This window comes from Pyrgilauda ruficollis, unplaced genomic scaffold, assembly GCF_017590135.1.
Source record: "Pyrgilauda ruficollis isolate IOZ18807 unplaced genomic scaffold, ASM1759013v1 scaffold40, whole genome shotgun sequence".
In the NCBI taxonomy this organism is placed as follows: domain Eukaryota; kingdom Metazoa; phylum Chordata; class Aves; order Passeriformes; family Passeridae; genus Pyrgilauda; species Pyrgilauda ruficollis.
The window spans coordinates 7,071,396-7,090,980 of NW_024525490.1; the positions used below are offsets into that span (position 1 = coordinate 7,071,396).

General features: G+C 34.7%; 1 protein-coding gene across 1 annotated transcript in view; it reads right to left on the bottom strand.

Annotated features, from left to right (window-relative positions):
- The window catches only part of EYS (eyes shut homolog), a 610,207-nt gene that overhangs the window by 331,501 nt on the left and 259,121 nt on the right, over window positions 1-19,585 (bottom strand). The window contains exons 20-21 of the mRNA XM_041477332.1: window positions 5,355-5,479; window positions 1,683-1,807 (exon numbers count right to left, since the gene is read on the bottom strand). Of these exons, the coding sequence (XP_041333266.1) occupies window positions 1,683-1,807; window positions 5,355-5,479 (250 nt within the window). The remainder of the gene's footprint in view (window positions 1-1,682; window positions 1,808-5,354; window positions 5,480-19,585) is intronic.

Here is a 19,585-nt window from a genome sequence, read left to right on the forward strand (position 1 = left end):
ATGAAGGGTACATTAAGTAGCCATAGATAAATTTGATAGCACTGAAAGTGCCTGTAAATGCTTTAACAGTTTCCATGCAGGGGGATGGAATCATTTAGCTTGTGCAGGTTTGTATTTAAAAGTAGGTATATGTCTGTAGATGGTTCCCCTTAAAAAGTAAACACTTATTTCATATACCACTGACTATGCTTTTCTTCTGAAAATTTATGAGATTTCACAATCTATGCTTTATGATCCATACTTTGGATAGCAGTACAGGCATAGACTACAGGAGATTTATATACACACTCTAGCTGGAGTCTTTTGAATACTTATTTCTCTTTGAGTTTCGCTGTTTCCACTCCACACCTACTCATGCTTAGGAACCAGAACCCATTGGGACCTAACAAATATACCTCTTGAGGTGCTTAGGCCATACCTTCTTCCCCTTGACACTGAAGATAGGTATGTTAAAAATGTTTCTGTGGTGGTTCCCCCACCGTGTTTTCTTACTTTTTACATTTCTTCCCAAAGCACAGTGGAATTGGAGGGACTGAAGATGGAAAAATGAATAATGGAATAAAAAGCAAAGATTATACATCCTAAAATTTCAGCTGCTTCAAAGGCTTGTTATTTTCCTTCTGCAAGGGCTTACTTTTTCTGCAACATAATGTACAATTAATACTCAAGCTATGTACTAATAGAAAAACTGCCCCCATGGGTCAAATATCTATCTAGCTCCATCATCAGTGAGCTATTAATGAATACTTTGGGAAGAAAGCAGGAAGAAAACAAGCAGAGCTAGCATCTGGTAACTCACCAAATATGCCATTCCAACTTTTGGCAATAAGTAAATCAAAGACTCCCTGGGGCAGGGTAACATTCAGAAGAGTAATTTGAATAACAATTAATCTATCCTCCTTGTAACTCATTTCTGGGTTTATTTGTACTTCTGGTCTCTACAGTGTCACACAACGCTGACTTGTACCATTAAATTTTGCACTAATTAAAAAAAAATTTCTCTGAATAGATTTTAGTCTTTCTCTCTGATGCTTTTATTTGGTATTCAGAAGTTTTTTTGGGTTTTTTTGGTGAGACATAAATGGTAAAAAAATTGTGAACCTGATCTTCTCCATTACAATTGTTCGTGTAAGATAAGCATGAATATTTAAGGAAAAAATGAGATTATTGTAACATAAGGATCAAACTGTTTTCCATATAAAAAGACTGTGGCCTTCAAGTGATGCATCCTTCATCACTACTTGGCATTGTTTGGAAAGCCAATCTTCTTTAGAAGACAAAAAGGCAGCAGTTACCATGCTCTGTGGGAAGTATCAATGTTACCCATACTACTCTCTAAAATCCACCTTTCAAAAATGGTATTAATTTTTATTGGATAATTTTTTCCTTCTCAGGATAGTTTGTCAGTAAACTTAGTCATATTGTTTGCATTTTTACGATCCATTTTTACCTACCAGGTCCTTATGGTAAAATACAGACTTTACAAAATTGTAGACAAAGAGTCACTGGAACAGGGAGAAATTCCTGGTGAATTCCTTGAACAAAGCATATGTCACTTCTGTGATTCCATTTAGTTCAAGAAGTATAATAACAATTCTGAGCAAGCTTAAAAAGAAAAAGTATTTTCTGTGCAATGTTAAACAGCCAGGTAAAAGGAAAGATAAAGAGTTTCAGCATCTCACCACAAATCCTGGCTTGCAAAAACAGGAATAACCAAAGCTGGGCTCCTTCTGAACACAGATACCATGTATGCAGGGGTTGGACATGCACTCATCAACATCCAACTCACAATGGAGGCCTTCCCATCCTGTCAGAAAAAAAAGCAAAGCAAATCCCAAAGTAAGACTTATTAAAATCTAGATCCATTTACTGAGTGTCAGTGGAACAAAGGTATGGGTAACTATCATCCATTCTCACATATATGGATATATATATTATGGGATGAATATGAACTTTTTTGGGCTTTGGTTTCACAGAGTTCAAAAAAATAAAGGAAAAAAGTTTAAAAGAGAATGGCTGAGATTACTGTACCAGATCAATGAGGAGGACATTTTTTGACCAAATACTTTGTGTTTGAACACTATGAGATTCTGTCTTCTCACAGTTCATTAGTCAGATTACTGGAAATTTTATTAATGTACATTTCTTACTAAAATCTCCTTTACAAGTAAGTACACCACAAATTAGAGGCTAAATTCTTATCTTGAAGCTGTGTTTTAGATCATATAATTTAAGCCTGTCTGGAACTTGCTCCTTGTAGGCTAAGCTGAAATAGAATCGGTCCATTTGCTCAGTAAACACAAACCCAGAACTCTGTAAAATATGGCTAGTTGATGAAGAGTACCAGACTTTCTGCCATGATATTCCCACCACCCATTACAGATTTGTTTTTTCTCCATTTTACTACTTCTAAACAAACTAACAAAGAAACCCAACAGCCCCACAAGTCCCCTAGCAGTCCTTGGCTGCTACAAATCTAGTTGCCACTGTTCAGACTTTGCCTCAGGCTATGCACCAAAAGCATTCACCTGTTACATTCCAGTCTTGCTTTAGTTGCCCTGGTAGAAGAGCAGCCTGCCCAGTTGAAGATTTAACCATGAGCCTGCTATTTGCAACAGCTGCTGTTGTTGCTTTTGAGCTGTCTGAGGTGCTGTTAGAACACAGTTTACATCTCTCCATGCTGCTTCTGCACCTGAACAGCCTGAAGCTGCAGGCACAGAACCTGAACGTGCATCTATTATTCTAAGGGTATGGGGCCTGCTACTGGGACAATAGCAGACAAAATTCATGATCCATTACAAAATGCATTTGTCAGAGCTAAATCCATTCCCTTTCCTGGTATCACATGCTGTCACCACATGCTTCACTTTGTTCTCTGGAGGTTTTTGGAAAGCTGCAATCATCTGCCTTGTTCCTATTTTAGTCTTGGTACTATCCCTTTTCCATTTCATTAAATTACAACAGGGAATCTGTTGAGGGGTATATCAGACTATCTGCCCAGTTGTTTCCCATTGTTGCCTTTATAGACCAAAAAATCCTCAATCCCAGCTCCATATTTCTATAGGTGAAGCTAAGAAGAGAAATATAAGATCTATTATATGTGAACAGTCAGAGTCTGCAAAAAATGCCAATTTTTTTCCCCTAGGTTTTTCTATTTTCTCTCTCTGGATGATATTTTTTTCTTCTAATCCCTTTCTTCAGATGTGCAATTTTTGAAAAAAGTTTCTCCTCTCAAAGGTTCCCCTGCCTCTCCAAATTCACCCCTTTTCAGAGTTGTAACGTTCTCATCTCTTCAGCTGTTTTAGAGACTCAAAGAACATTGGAAAATACCGTATTAATTTTAAACAACCCTCAAGATATGTAAAAATTAAGTATATACTTAATGCATGTGTTTTTTCTTCTGTGTTTTTACCTAAAGGAAAAGTGATTTACAGATCTTTCACCCCTACTAACACATGGTATTAAAAGGAGTATAAAAGAAAGTCAACCATGCTTGGGTTGGGAGGTATTTAAAACATGTTAGCTGTAGGAGTGAGTTCCAAAGCCCTAGAGGACTTTCTCCTACTTATACCAAAAGTTTCCAAGTTGTACAGAGACAGCAGTCACAGTTCTTGGCTAGTGAGCAATTTTTAAATGCCTATATTAAAATTATTTGATGTATTATTTTAATAAGCTTTAAAAATAAGGGAAAAAATGGACTTGGCAATGTATTCTGTGTGAAGCATTTTAATTACTAAAAATTACATCTTTAGGTTTTTAAGTCATTAATATTGGTGGAGGGGGATATGGCAATATGCAGTACCAGGTGGATATGTAGTACTGAAGTTAGGTCATGACTCAGACTTTTTAAGATCAGAAAGATCTTTATTATCATGAATTCTGTATGAAAAATTAAAAAAAAAAATCACTCATTGGTTCATACATCAGAACTATAGTGCTTTCTGAATTATCAAGTATCTCTGACATTAAAAAGGTTGCTGAAAAATATTAAGCTGTAATCAATATAGTCCTACACATAATTAGCCTTTACTAAGCCAAAGATACTTAGATTTAAGTCTTACATGTTAGAAAATCATTCCTTATTATCAATTAAACAAATTAATAAACTGCCAAATTGGCTTTCTTTATACACATGAATGTATTTGCTTCAGTATCTTCCATAATTTTTTGAATAAGATCTTTTACATATAGTTTTGTAAGCTGCATTAAGACGAATTCAGAATAAAAAAAAATGCAAAAGATATTAATATTCAATTTGCTATGTGCTTTCTTATAAATGTAGAGCAAGAATGGGTAGAAAGGCTCTAGGAAAGTGTAATGTATATATGGTCACTTAACTTCAGGAGAGTTTGGTAACATATTTTTGCTTGTAAATTGAAACCAACAATGTGAACATATTTTGGCACAAAGTAACTAGATCAGATATATGGAGATAGGATGCGTTAACAGAATATTTATTATCCAGATACCTAAATTATCTCTAAAATTACCAGTAAGAAATATCACAGAAATCATTCAGCAGCAGAAGAGAGTAAAATATTAAATAGATTTATACGGAAAAATTAAAGTTTCAGGAGGTAGGTGCTCATATATTTCTTAATTTAAGAGTAATTTATGGAGCAGAATGCTACTTATGTATATGGATTAGAAATCCTACTTATGTTGAGAAAATTATTTTTATTAGTAGACATGACAGGAGATTTTAAGCAGTCCTGAACAGATTAAATTTGTGATTGCATGACAGTGCAGGCTGATTGTGACCTTTGCTTTTGAATAAATACTAAATCTCTTCTATTTTCATAAGCCAATAGACCTGTATTAACTAATACAGGTCAGAATTAGGAAATACCTTTGAAGCAAGTGCCTTTATTTCATTCTATTTTTAATGTTTTAAAAAAATTTTCTTTTAATCCCTGCCAGTGGAATAAGCATAAGTATACCTTACAACACCAACACTAAGGATAATAATCAAAATGTTAGTTAAAGTCTTCAGAATTTCTTCTCAGTCAATCTCATTCTATAGGTAGTAAAATTATTTTGCTGCTAAACAGTGACTATTTGATGGCTTGGTCAGTAAGTTATATTAGTAAAGGTCATAAACAATAAACTTGGCTCTAGATAATACTTCAGACTCCCTCAGTGAGCTGACTGTACTTTGAAGCCATTCTCATATGCTTACTGGAGTAGTTAATTCTCTTTAGATTTCATTCAAAAAGCTCGCCAAAGAGCATTTTGTACCCCTTATAGTTCATATATAACAAAAGAGCTTGATATGGTTTACCAATTTTCTCACTATTAACACTGATAATTCAAAACTATCATTGTTTAAGATTGCTCTGTCATATGGCAGTTACCTTGTTGACATTTACAAGTGTATCCATTGATATGATCAGCACAGGTTGAGCCATGTAGACAAGGTGATGAATTACACTCATTAATTTCTATTTCACAAAATTGTCCAGAAAATCCAGCAAGACACCTGAAGAAAACAACATTTCAAAGTGTCATACTATGCATAAACATCATATAAAATAGACCTTGTGTGGAAACAATGTGTCTAAAACGTGTGCATTAACAAGACATCATATATTACTTTCTGTTTCAAGGTATTTTACTGGAACACTTCCAAGCTTCATGTTTTGATACATGCTGATCTTTTAAGGGATTTATGATGGCAAAACCCATCCAAAAATTTCACATCTGGACCATAATCAAACGTAACAGTCTCAATTAGAGTGTACTGGTTCTATCAAGGTGAATACAAACCTTTCTTTATGCACTCTTGGGAGATTGTCTACTAAAATAATTTAGCTAAGTAACTGCAGACTGTGTTTGAAACTGCTTGGTGACAAATTGTACAATCTAATATAAACTACAGCATAAAAGCTAATCTTCAGGGATCAAGCTTTAATTATTATTGTAGGTATAAAATATTTGTTAAAAAAACCCCAAACTCTTCTGTATTTTTGTGGTTGTAAATTCTATGTGATAATTGATATCAAAGTAGTTGCATATGATTTCAACATATAGCTTACAAGACTTACAAGACCTTTAATGAAGTTAAAAAATCCTACTAATCTCATTATTAAAACATGTTTTTGTGTATATACACACAGCTTTATGGATATGTGTTATATATGTTATATATGTTATGATATAGCAAATATGTTCTAAAAAACCAGAGTCCCATAATGATATTAATACAATTTACTCTTTTCAGGTGTGTTGGATACATGGATATATTTCACATGAGACAATGTTTTCAAAGACTCCTTTTAGTAACTGGGTGGTGCATACCTTGTATGTTGCCTTGAGTCTACTGAGAAAGATAAAGGTTTATGCCTCACTTAAGAGGGAGATGAGTGCATTACCAAAGTACCTTTGAGTAAATCCAAGTAGCCACGTCACCTACTCCTCAAGGTGCTACACTGAGTGAATTCAACATGTATAATTAGAATGAGGCACCTGCAGTGCCTACCTTAGCTTTCCACATTGTGAAGCAAAAGAGGAGGATGGGCAATGAAACACATGTGTGTGACACCTCCTGAGCGATTACTATACTATCTGAGGGATAGTATCTGAGGGATTATTACACTATGTATCAGGAATTATACTTTGGTTTATTTTTGCGGTGACTATTTGGTGATTGTTCCATTTTGTATGGAATACACTCTGGGTAATGACAATTTGCAATCTACCAAGAAAATAACAACAGAACAGATTTGTCAAAGTCTACATCAACTACAGATGACAGCTATGGCACACTGCTTGGAAAATAAACAAACTGAAGTGTGCACTACTACTTTTCAAATATCTAGTCATAACATATGAGAGAAAAGGATGGAAAATACACCTTAATGAGTGCGCCATAAGCTCACCTGCTTTTTGGTTGAAAAACATTGAAAAAAATTCACTGAGAAGATACAGTTTGGTCCTTTGATCCTATTTGTAAATGTCAAAGCCCAGAAGTTAGAACACAACTTCACATAACCAGCATTAATCACCCTAACTATCCCACCCGATCCTATGCTTGGTGGGATAAGGAATGCAGAGGATGATTCTGCTCACTGAAATCTTAAATAGTTTTCTTCATACACCTTTGTCTTCACACTGTCTACAGAGCATATTAAGGAAAAATAATTAAAATACAAAAAAAAAAACCCCAAATTGAAGGGAGCAAAATTTTCCAGATATGAAAAGGACAGAAAGAATATTCTACTAGGGGAAAAAGGCTACTAGACACAGTCAATACTATGCCAGTTTAAATTCAATTTAACTTTGTGGTTTTGGTGCAATTATACATATTTTATCTTAACAATAAAAAAGCATTTACAGAATAAATGGGAAAAAATATACAATCATGTAAAATATCTGGACAGAACAACTACCTATGTGTATCTAACATATGTGAGCTTGATATTTTAGTCTATAAAAGTCAAACATTGAAAAAAGGTCTTGTAAAGAACTCTTGTTGGCTGCTTCAGTTGAGCACATTTTCATATGTGGTGTATATACTTGCTGAGGAGTAGACACCAGTAAAGACTAGAACAGTTTACTGAGCTCCTGTGGTCATAACTATTTGGAGCAAGAATGATTAGTGGAGCAGGTTGCTATAACTCCCATGGAGAATCAATAGTATGGAATCAGCTAGATATTGCAGGTTACAGCCTGGATGAACTCTGTGTAATTTCCTACTCAGCAAAGCTTGAGACTTTAGAGACTCAAGGCTCTACAAAGCCTTGAAACTTCAGAGATATAAACTATATAACCATGGGCCTAACTCTATGGACACTGAGGTAGAAAAATATATATATTTATACATGTGTGTGTGTATGTACATGTTTGGGAAAAATAATCTATTTTGTACTGCAAGATTTCCAAATATTTATTAAATTTATAATACCATGAAAAGTGATTGTGGCACCACCAGAACTAGAAATGTTTTACAAATAGGACTTTGCTTCCAAATTGAAATTTAGATGGAAGACTTAAACCCATGAAAATACCTAGACATTCAGTATATCAAGTCTTACATATATCAATATGCACAAGGTGCCCTTTTTCCAATGTCAGACATTCATCCAACTTATAGAATACTTTAGAATATTGGAAGCATTTAACATACTGATGTGCTATATTTTTTTGCTAAAAAGTGGAATGCCACAGTATGCAATTTGTTTCTGTTGAAAAAGCATGATGCGATATAAAAAATGTTTCATCACTGCAAAGACAGCCATGTTATTAACTAAGTTATTCTGAGCAATTATGAAGCAACTAGAAGCAAGCTAAAATAACAGCTTAGTATCAGCAGCTTTCACAAATTTCCCAAAATTGTAATAAACTTTACACTTTATTAAGAGTTTTAATGAAGTTAACTTTTCTTAGGATTTGACAAGCACTTCAATAATATCTTAAGCTTTTGCTCACTTCCACCTTCCTTCATATCTACTCCTTCAAAAAAAAAAAAAAGTGTTTTTGTTCTGCCTCTCCACATTCTTACTTCCCTTCTGTCATTCCTTCTAGAACATTAGAAGGGACAGAAACAGTAGAATCTAAAAACAACTGATATTGGAAAGTTTAAGTAGGTATGGAATACAGTTCTTGTTGCTATAAATAGAAGTAAAAATAACTGAAACACTTTGCAACATATTTCTATGTGTTGTTTGGGATATGAACATTCTGCAAATGAAAAGCAGAGGCTATTAGATACCTTTCATATGAAGGTATGATCACTGCAAATCTTGTATGTTGATTACCATCTAATAGAAAACAATGTTTGTCTTTATAAGTAAATGCATATCTAGGTTTATCAGCAAATAACTCCTAGTACTTATCTAACAAAGTAAGCTAATGCACTGGGAAGTCTGAGCTTTTAAACTTACAGAAGGATCAACATAAGATCAATAGTTTTGTACTGAAAGGCAGCAAAAAATAGTGGTCATTTGCTATAAGAATAATGCATTCGCAACTTATTTATGACCAGTTTTAGGGATGTTGACAAAGATCTTTCTCTTTCCTGTCATTCCCTGCAGATTTTTTTTATCTCATATAAGATGCTGACATACTGGTGCAAATATAATCCCTTTTGTGTTGCGCCTTTATATCAACATTATCAGGAGTTATTATCTTAATTTGAGCATATGCCAAAGCAATAGCTGAACAAAGACTGAAAAGAGAGAATTAAATGAAGGATTTTGATCTGTGACAATTCTTGCTACAGTCACAGTAATTTTTTTTCTTTGTTAGTAAACTTTCAGCCTCAGAGAAAATCTACAGGAATCCAAACGTCAGCCACATTTTTCTCTACAACACTGATTTATATTCTCTTGTAACCCACTGCTCTGAGTTTCTTTTGTCTCTCATCATTTGAGTCCATTTTTTTTCCTGTACCCTTTCCTTCTCTCTCCCTCTCTTTCTTCATCTGCCTTGTGACCTTTTACAGCTTATGAATAATTTGTGTATCAGTGAGATATGAGGTTCAGAAAAAACATGGTTTCTACAGCACAGAAGTTTATGAGGTTTATCTGGAGCAATGATTAACAGCAATTGTACTTAGAAGAGAATGTTTATGCTGTAACCTTTCCCTCCTTATGTGACTCAGTCAACATGGCAAAATCAATGAATTTTGTGGACCACTCCACACTGTGAATGTTTCTGGGGACATCAGTTTTTCTTTGTGAGTGTTAACCTTGATGACTTTTTTAATGTTTTGCTAATACCTCCAGGTTAGATTATTAGGATGTTGGGCAGAATAATAGATGAATGTGAAAAGAACATCTCCTGAGCAAATGCCTCAGCTAAAATTGTCTTGTAAATGTGCAATCTCTTTTGACATTAGTCATGAGTTTTTTTTTCCAAATCTGCATTTTCTGTCCAAAATAAATCTGGTTAACTGCTCTACTGTAACAGGCCAGATCTGTCACTGCAAATTTACACTGGGATTGCTATACATTATTAACAAGCTATGAAAAGTCACTGGCTAAATGTCATGGACGCTGAGATATAGCAGCACCTTGGGATTCATATAGCAAACAGTTTAGTTTTAATCATCTTGGATCACAAGGTGTCTTGACATTTGCAAGGTAACTTTTTCCTCTTTAACTTCCAGTGGAATCATACCTCTATTATCTCAATCATAATTCTTAACTTCGAATGTGATAGAAAGTTTTACTGTCTAAATTAAAAAAGTGAAAAATCGATCAAACATGGACCTTATAATTCATTTAATCAATACTCATATGCCACCTTAGAAAGGAAAAAAGGAAGAGCAAGGAAAACCAGATAATTTAACCAGCTTCAGAATTATTAGAGACCTTTCCTGTGAAATACATGACCCTTAGCACTACTGAGGCATGACCTTCATGAGAAGTATTAGCACTACAAACTTCTGCAGAACCTTTTTAATGTTCAAGAAAAAATTATTAGTTTTAAATATACCTACCATTATAACATGATTTCTTCAAGCTTTAAATTTTTGGCAGGGGGGAATTTTTCTAGAGTGATAAATAAGAAATTCAGTCTTTATCATACTTTACTCTCTAACAGCTAACCTTTTGGATAGTAAATTTCAATTTACTGAAAGCCAATGCATCATTTTTGCCCTTTTAAGTAGGATTATTCACAGACAAAATATAAAAAACCAAACATCATTTTATTTAATGATTTTTTCTCTCAAGATATACATGAACAAACCAAAATCCTGGCCCTCAACACTCATTTGAAAAATGAAATGTCTCATTTGAAAGTTATAATGTGATGTTCATAAAGTTCTGAAAGTTCACATCTTTTTATTTCTTTCAAACTTAGCTGCTCTAATGTGTGGGTTTTTTTTCTTATCTTACACATCTGCCTGTCCATATTAGCTCAATACACACATTAAAAAAATTTTGCCTCACAAATGAGGCATATATTCATATATATATGTGAAGTACTGTCATCCAGTTACACAATGAATGACCACAACAACCCATTCCTCATTATCCCTAAACCACCTGGGGAAAGGAGAAAGAGGTACAGGAGCTGGGAAAAGGAAGTGAACTTAAGCCTGTGAAAAAAAGATTGATGGAATTGTGGAACAAAGATGGTTTATTTTTGTCTGTTTTTTTTTTCTCCTGACCATCTTATTCTATTTGAAATTGGCAATAAATTAAATTTTCCCCAAGTCAATACTTTTAGACAGTAGTTACCTCTGTTTATTTAGACCTCTGAGTTTCTCCATCTTATTTTCTCTCCCCATCCTACTGAGAAGGAGTGAAAGAGCAGCTGGGTAGCATCTGGTAGCTAGCCAAGTTTAAGCCACTATAAGGTTCTGTGTTTCAAATGATTTCTACATAAGTAGTGAAATTCTCAATTTATTTTCCTACCTCAAGAATTAATTCTGTTTATGGCAATTAAGACAAGTCCTCTTCAGGGCTTGCCAGAACCTTGGTAAGAAATCTGTCTCAGAAAACACTAATATTACATGAACTGATCTGTACTTAAGGCATATTCTGTAAAAACTGAAAAACCAAACAAAAACCTTAAAGCAGAATCAGGAATGATTTTGGGTTGTTTTTTCCTTCTATTTCTGACAATAATACAGTTGACTACTATAACATTGAACTTGGTAATATAAAAGTCTATTGGCAGTAGAATCTGTTATAGCATTCTTGTTTCATCTGTTCAGGTTACTGAAACTTTATTTGTTTTATTAAAAGTGAGATTTGTTTCATTAAAAGTGAGATTAATAGCTATGGGCATGTGACTGTGAAGCTGATAGAATAGTCAGAGAGGAAGTTTTTATAATTATCTAATAATGGCCAAGCTCTTCATTGCTTTAGAATTTTTATAGGCAAATCACTTTAACTGAGAAAAATTTTTTTAAAATATTCCACTATTCCAAGCTTTGCGTCATGCATTTTAAACAACTTTCATAGTGAAGTTTACCGTGGCCTTCAACGAACACAAAAAATGTGGGTGCTGGACCGGTCACATAATGAATTTATCTGGGTAGTCACTGTACCATGCAGGTTTGACTGGCTACAGATTTTGGGCTTTTATCATACTACACTCAGATGCAGGAATTCCCAAATAAACATTGAAAAAAGGAAGGTATCATGTGAAAGTAGATTATCTGCTGTGTGGTCATCCATCTAGTCTGAAGACTGTGGATGCTGCTGATGAAGCAGCAGAAAGCCCAATCAATGTGTATGACATTAAATAAATACATAAATAAATAGATATGTGGTCTGCTGATCTTGGAGTCTGAAAAACTGAGGAGAAAAAAAGAACATTGATTTCTGTGTGTGTGTGTGTGAACTCTTAGAGATTTCTGGGATCCTGTGTTGGATCAGCATGGATCTTTTTGGTACTGTGGTTTCACTAATGGGTTAAACTGATTGTCTTCCTAAGACAAATGGCTCTAAGTTCAAAGTAATATGAATCAGCTGCCTTATCACTAATAGTACTGAAAATTTCTTCTCCTGATCTACTGTGAAGCATGTTTCTATGGAGGGAACTTGAGAAAGCAGCCACTAAGGAATTTATACAAGTCTCCTGAGAGCTTTTCTTAGATTATCTCTAAAACCCTTCCCAGAGGAGATGCTGTGATTTTTAATTTTAGAACACTGACAATGAAGCTTTCCCCAAGCTACAAGTATAGCATATCATATGGGGTTTTTTTTATTTCCTTTTCCTCCTTTGTATTCTCCTTGGATGTACTGTCCAGAATGAAGCAAGTTTATTTACTCTGAAGAAAAATTTCCCATAGGATGAAGTAAAAATATATTGCAGCTCTCCACAGTGGTCAGGAAACGTCAGTTTTATTTTAAAGAATATTCAATATTAATCAAAAAGAAAAAAATTGCATTAGCACACTTGAGTATATATTTTGTTTTAAAGGGTATTCCATTTATTCACCTAAAGTTCTGTTCTTGTCATATCAGAATCAGAGTCCTTATTACAGATCTATAATCTGAAATAACAAGAGACATCTTTTTTTCTTCCTGCTGTGTTTCTTAGATTATGGGAGAAATCATTAAACTATTAATGTAATTTAGAATGGTATGAAAATAGTTATTAGAGAAAAATTAATTTGAAAATAGCTGTATCCTATACAGTACAAGAGTCCCAAGTTCAGATCTTGTAAATTTTCTGGTTCTGATGGTCAGGAACTTCTCCACATTCATTGTTAGTTTATATTGAATATCTTTGCAAAGGCAAAATGAATTTTAACAGCATAATTAATAGTGCCATTCTCTAGCAGAACTTCTTTTAGAACAGGAGCTACAAACAACAAGGTTGGAACCTTATCCATATGTTAACTATTTTCACTAACAATGAGAACTTATCATAGGCTTACAAGAGTGTCTGACTGGCTTAAAGACATTTGACATTTGAGATGTAATTATAAATGTGTAATTACCCATTACTTACATTTACGGGGTAAATGTAAGAAAGAATGAACTGACACATCAACATTTTGTAAAGAATGAAGGAAACAGAAGAAGTTTATTCTTTATCCCCTTGAAAGGTGACCCTATCAGCATATTGAATTGGATATACTCTAGGCCAAGGCATCCTTCTTCACACAGGAGGACTGTTGCATGTAAAACTCCAAAACAGATTCAGATTGTTTAGGCAGGATTGGAGTTGAAAGCTTTGCAACTTTTCAGCTTCCTTTTTTTCAACTTTCTTCATCCTTCTTCTTAACTTGTAAAAGCATTAATAGAACAGAGAACTAATTAAGTCTATAGAAAAAAAGAAAAAGACCATGGAATCACAGGACAGTAAGGACTATATTAAGAGCTTTATTCCTAACTATAAGTTAGGAATAAAGTTATGTTATATATAAGTTATAAGTGCAATGTGGACTATATAAAACTACTTTTTAAACTACTCTGAACACACAGTGTTACCCTGGAAATTGTTGACAGTTTAATTAATTTAATTAATTAATGTATGTCAAATTAGAGTCTTTATTCTCAAAGAATGTTTTGGGACCATCACAACACATACTAAACATTTGCTAATAAAAAGTTCCATTCTTTCTAAGGTCATTCTCATTACAAGAGGCGTTAAACTTTTTTAGTCCACTTGAATTCAGTCTTTATTTTCCCTATGAGAAAAGCAGATTTTACTGCCAGTAAAAGCTCCCACTGTGCTTAACATGGACATTCTTATTAAGTGATAAATTATGTACTTGCTAAATCACAGTTGGTGGGGTGTGACAGCGTTAAAGGAAAGGTTAATCTGTGGAATATCAGGCTACAATGAATACAGTAAAATAGCCAGAATGGCTAAGCCTTGATGAAAATATATTAGATCTAAGAAACTCCTTTCTTTATTTTATTAACCTACCCAGTTGGAAACTATATGCATTTCTTCACACACCAGTAGTGTGGGCAGAATTAAAGGAGGAGCAGGAATGTGTGTGTGTGTGTGTGTGTGTGTGTGTGCGTGTGTGTGTGTGTATGTGTGCTTGTGTCCTTGTAGAACTGATGAAAAGCCACCATTCAGCTGTTTGCTAAAATAATCCATATTTGCAGTGAGATTTCATATAGAGGAAAGCTAACATCTGGTCAATCCTTTCTCAAACAGAATCTCTCCAAGCTTTTTACTAATAGTTCTTATAGATAAAGGAATAAGTTAAGACAGGTCCTTAGCTGATGTAAACTCCCATAATATCAGTCTTGACATACCTCTGTGCTATCCAGGCACTCATTCAAAATCCAGGATACAAAAACCAGATAAATATCAGACACTATTTTCCTATTCTTCATCTACTTGCCCAATGCTCTTGATTTAAATTAGCTCCTGTGTGTGTGACTGTGTGTACATGACTGTGTTGAGAATCATGCACACGAAAATGAAAGATTTTAATTAATAGAGTTTACAAAATCAGTTAAGATCTCACAAAATGCTACAGGAGAACAGGAGAAGGGAGCTGTTAAACACAGTTAACCCTTCTGTTATAAAATGTTCTGTACCACTTTAATTTTTTAGGTAATATTTAAGACCTCTGCCCTTGCCAATTCTGATAATACAGATAAAACACTCATAATGCAGAACTGTGAGCACCTCATTAGCAGCCTGCTATTTCTTGTGAAGACCAACCTCCCTACTCCCCACAGTTTATTGCTAGAATCCCCAGGGATCATTTCACAGGGCCTGTCTCAGCTGATTCTTAGTGTTAATCATTTTGGCTATGAATTGATAAAAAACAAGTGAAGTATAACAAATTGCATTTCAGCATATATTCTCAGTTTTTACAAATAATGTCAACACAGTTTTTCCTGTGTCTCACTTTTGTAGTCCTTTAGTTCAGTAAATATGGTATTGGTGAAGAAGAAACCACAGGGTTTGTTCTTATACTGCAAGGCTGTAGACTGGGGCTTATCAAGCCCAATTTGTCTGGACTTGTCTTAGGCTTGCCTGGAGCTTTGTTTTAGCTTTTTTAGGTCTAGTAGACTCTAATTTGTTTGAGTTTTGATTTTTGTTGTACAATGGTGTGCTGATACGTCTTTTTTTTTTTTTATAATAATTCCAATATGGCTCAGATAGTGATAACAAGTACTATTCCAGTGACACTTATTTTTGTGCATAGAATAAATTATGTGGTATTGTGGAACACAGTACTGGATAACAGTTGATAACTTGAAAAATATAAACACAGAATCAGAGATCAAGGCTATCAGGAAATGATCACTGAATAACTATTGGTTATTGAAGAGATGATATATTTGAAGATGGGTGAAAATGTCTTCAGGAGTAACAAAAGGCAAGTTTCCAACATAAATAAAACACTACTTTCATAAAAAAAATTCAGATGTAACACAGAAAAGCAAAAGAAGCAAGGTATGGGATGTTAGAAAATGCTTAAAAGTGTCCCCTAGCACAAGCCCCTCAAGTACAAGAATGAAGAAGCCCCTCACTGCATTCCCTTGGCAAAGGACTCAGGATGACAATGCACTATAACCCCTCCTCCTGAATGAAACAAATGGAAGTATAAAGTTTGTCTGTAAGTTTCAAGCATTAAACTATTATTACTGTGATTGAACTTCAATATTTGGATAACTTGCATGGTAAATTTTAGTACTTCTGTAACTGGACTAATATTACATTTTTTGCAAGATTTATTATTCTAATTAGACCTGCAGTAAATTCTTGACTTTACATACAAAACATGTCTCTTGTCCAGTTGAGACACTGAAGTTTTAATATGAGCTACTAGTAGAGGCAAAAGGACTTAAATTTTAATTGAACCTTTTTTTCCTCAGCTCTTTCTCATATCCAGAGTGTATTCTACACCTACAGGCTCTGCTGGGTGCTTCTAGTATAAAGCCCTATGAAATTTGGAAACACTGACAAAAATTAATCCCTTCCAAATACAGACTGATTCACAAAAGTGAAGCAATAGTGTCACCTGGAAAAAATGCTACTTCACTGAATATCAGGTTGGAAGCAACCTCAAGGATCATGTGATCCAACATTTCTTGGCAAAACACTGTTTAGACAAGATGCCTCAGCACTCTGTCCAGTTGAATCTTAAAAGTATCCAATGTTGTCCAATCCATCACTTCCCTGTCAAGATTATTCTGATGGCTGATTGTTTTCATTGCAAAAAATTGTCCACATATGTCCAACCAGAATCTCCTCAGGACCAACTTGTACTCATGACCTCTCATCTTTTCCATTTGATTCCATGAAAAAAGAGTATCCACATTCATTGTAGCCACCTTTTGGATACTGGAACATGATAGTAAGGCCCTGTAAGCCTCTCACCTAAGCCTTCTTTTCTGAAAACTGACCATACTCAGTTCTTTTAGCCTTTCCTCATAAGGCAGGCTTACCAGCCCATGATCATGACTAATAAATAACTGCTACTGTTTCTTTGGCTGATGTGAGAAACAACTAAACGAAAAGTTTTCCCATAGCGGAGGTCAGGGGAGAAGGCTGGTGAACTAACACAGCAAGAACAAACTGTGATATATAAAAAATACTTTTAATGACTAGGAAAAACTCATTTAAAATCAAACCTGTTCCTTTAGATTTCCCAAAAGCATGATGAGACAACATTGCAATCTGTCCAGATTACTAGTATCCACAGTGGTTTCTGTGGTGCAGACATTTTAGGAGAGCATATAGCTTCATTTAAGAGTAGTAGAGAACACTGTCAAGTCAGTTTATTTATCAGGGGACGCATTTGACTGCCCTCAATGTAGTTAAAACTCTTAAAAACAGCATTTCCACAGAAAAAGTCAGAGCATCTTTGTGAAAGAATGGACAAAGCTATAATAGTTCTTGGAGAGCTAAAAACACAATAAAAGATATTAGTGGAAAAAGAAAGAATTGGGAAGAACCATCTTATTGACTGTGTTATTTGTAAAGTACTTATTCCTTATTCCAGATGACAGCTGAATAATCATGTAGAGCAATATTACATGCTGCTTCTTGGAGAGATTGTATAGGTGTTAATCAGCATGAAGTAAGTGTTGATTTTTAACTAAGAGCTCCACACAATAACTAGAACTTTAGTGGATTTTCATCTTATACTGTATAATTGCAAGATCCTGCATAGAAACAAAAAATGTCTAGAATTTGTAACTAATATATACCTTCCATAAGACATGCACAGACAGTAAAGCTCTTGGTAAAAGCAGAAAGCTAAAATAGATACTAAGGATAAACAAGAACATTAATTGAAACTGGTACTCTCAATTTTTAATGTAGATGAAACAAAAAATGTCACTTTTTCCCCATATTTTCACGTCTTTATTTTTTCTTAGCACAGGATATTCCCCTTCAGGGCAAGCATACCTATTACATACGAGAAGGAAATATTTGCATCTTACTTTGTCTAGTATCTTACAAATATTAATACCTATCTGTGCTAAGTTACCAATGCTGCTGAAAATGGATCCTACTTAGCTCCTGATTAAAGCTAAGAATTGGATTCCTCTTCCCATTCCCATTCCTCTGACATGGATAGAATGAACATAACCATAAAGATGGTGTTACATAGTGCTCAGTTATAAACTGTATTTGTAAAGATTTTTGTGGAAATGATTTGTTATCTATCTTAATCCATCCCTTTTCACTACCATTGACATATATGCTCTCCTGTGTACTTGAAACACTCCTATTACAATGCAACTATTTTCCTATCTTCTTGGACTAAGTTGGAGGTTCTTTTCAAATCCTTATCTGCCTAAGAAGTGTGTCCCCAACCTTGATACCTGCCTTATTTACTCAACTTTGTGCTTTCTACTTGTCAAACTATGTTTAGAACATTTATACTAACTAAAGGTTTAATTCTTGCCATCTGCAGTGGGTAGTGCCTTGTGCTTATTTTTGTTTCTTAGTGTTTGGTTGCTAGCTATAGTGTTATGAGTGGGATTCAGTCACCTGCATAGAGATACCAAAGAGCCATTTTGGCAGTCTAATGTATTCCATCAGGCTTTTTGCTACATTTCCAGAAGTTCTTAGCTTTCCCAGAAGTCCCATACCATAGTTACCACCCTCTGTGTGTCTCAGATTCAGAAAGAAAATTATGATTACACAACACCTACTGTCCTCCAATGAATGTGGTTTGTGCCTTTAACAGTCAAATACAGGGCCTATATTGACCTGGCACTGCAAGGTCTCAACATTTGTCTCAGCTTGTTTGGGTCTGAACTGGATTTGCTCTGTTGGAGCATCTATGCTGCTCTCAGTGACTGTTGCTTCCCCCATTGCATCTCCAGCTCTGGGAATGCCCCTCTGAGGACAGTGTCATACTCGCTCCTCAAGTGACTGCCAGACAAATCACAGACTTTTGTGTGTGAGTGGCTGCATTACAGAAACCCAAGTGGATCCAAACAATGAGAAGAAAGAAACCCTGCCAGCAGCATCATGCTCATCTTCACAGAGAAGTCATCAGCATCCTCCTGGCTTGTCACAGCCTACACCACATTTTGCATAAGAAAGACTTTAAATGTCAGCCTTTATTGTATGCAGAAACATTAGAAGTGTATTACACCAAATAAAAGCCCAGCTATCAAAAAAAAAAAAAAAAAAAAAAAAAAAAAAAAAGAAAGGAAATTATATGAATTAAATAACAACTCTCATTGCATTTGCTAATGTGTTTTTCGGTATTAACTAGACAATTCAGAGCACCAGAATGATAAAGCTAGTTCATAGCTCCACTACATATTTTGTGTTCTATTTCTAACCCAACACTAATTGCAAACCTTTCTAGACACTGAAATGCCACCCACTTGACAGTTCCCGTGCCTTCAGTGACTGCCACTGCACTCCACAGCTCAACCCTCAGTCCGAAATGCAGTGCTATGCCTGACTTTATCTGATGACGTGAAAAGCTTGAAGCTACTGTAACACCTTCTCTGCAGAAAGTGATATTGGAAGTTAAGATCTCATGATTGAGTACTCAGGAACAGCAATCAGCATTTGCATCCAAAGATTTGATTTAACTGATTTCCTGTACATTTATTCATTCTTTACTGGCACTCACAGAGCTATCATAAATATCTGTTAAGAAAGTTACCCAACACTGCTTTTATTTATTTCATAACTTCTTCAGGCCTTAGTCTCTTGAGTCAGCTGTGTC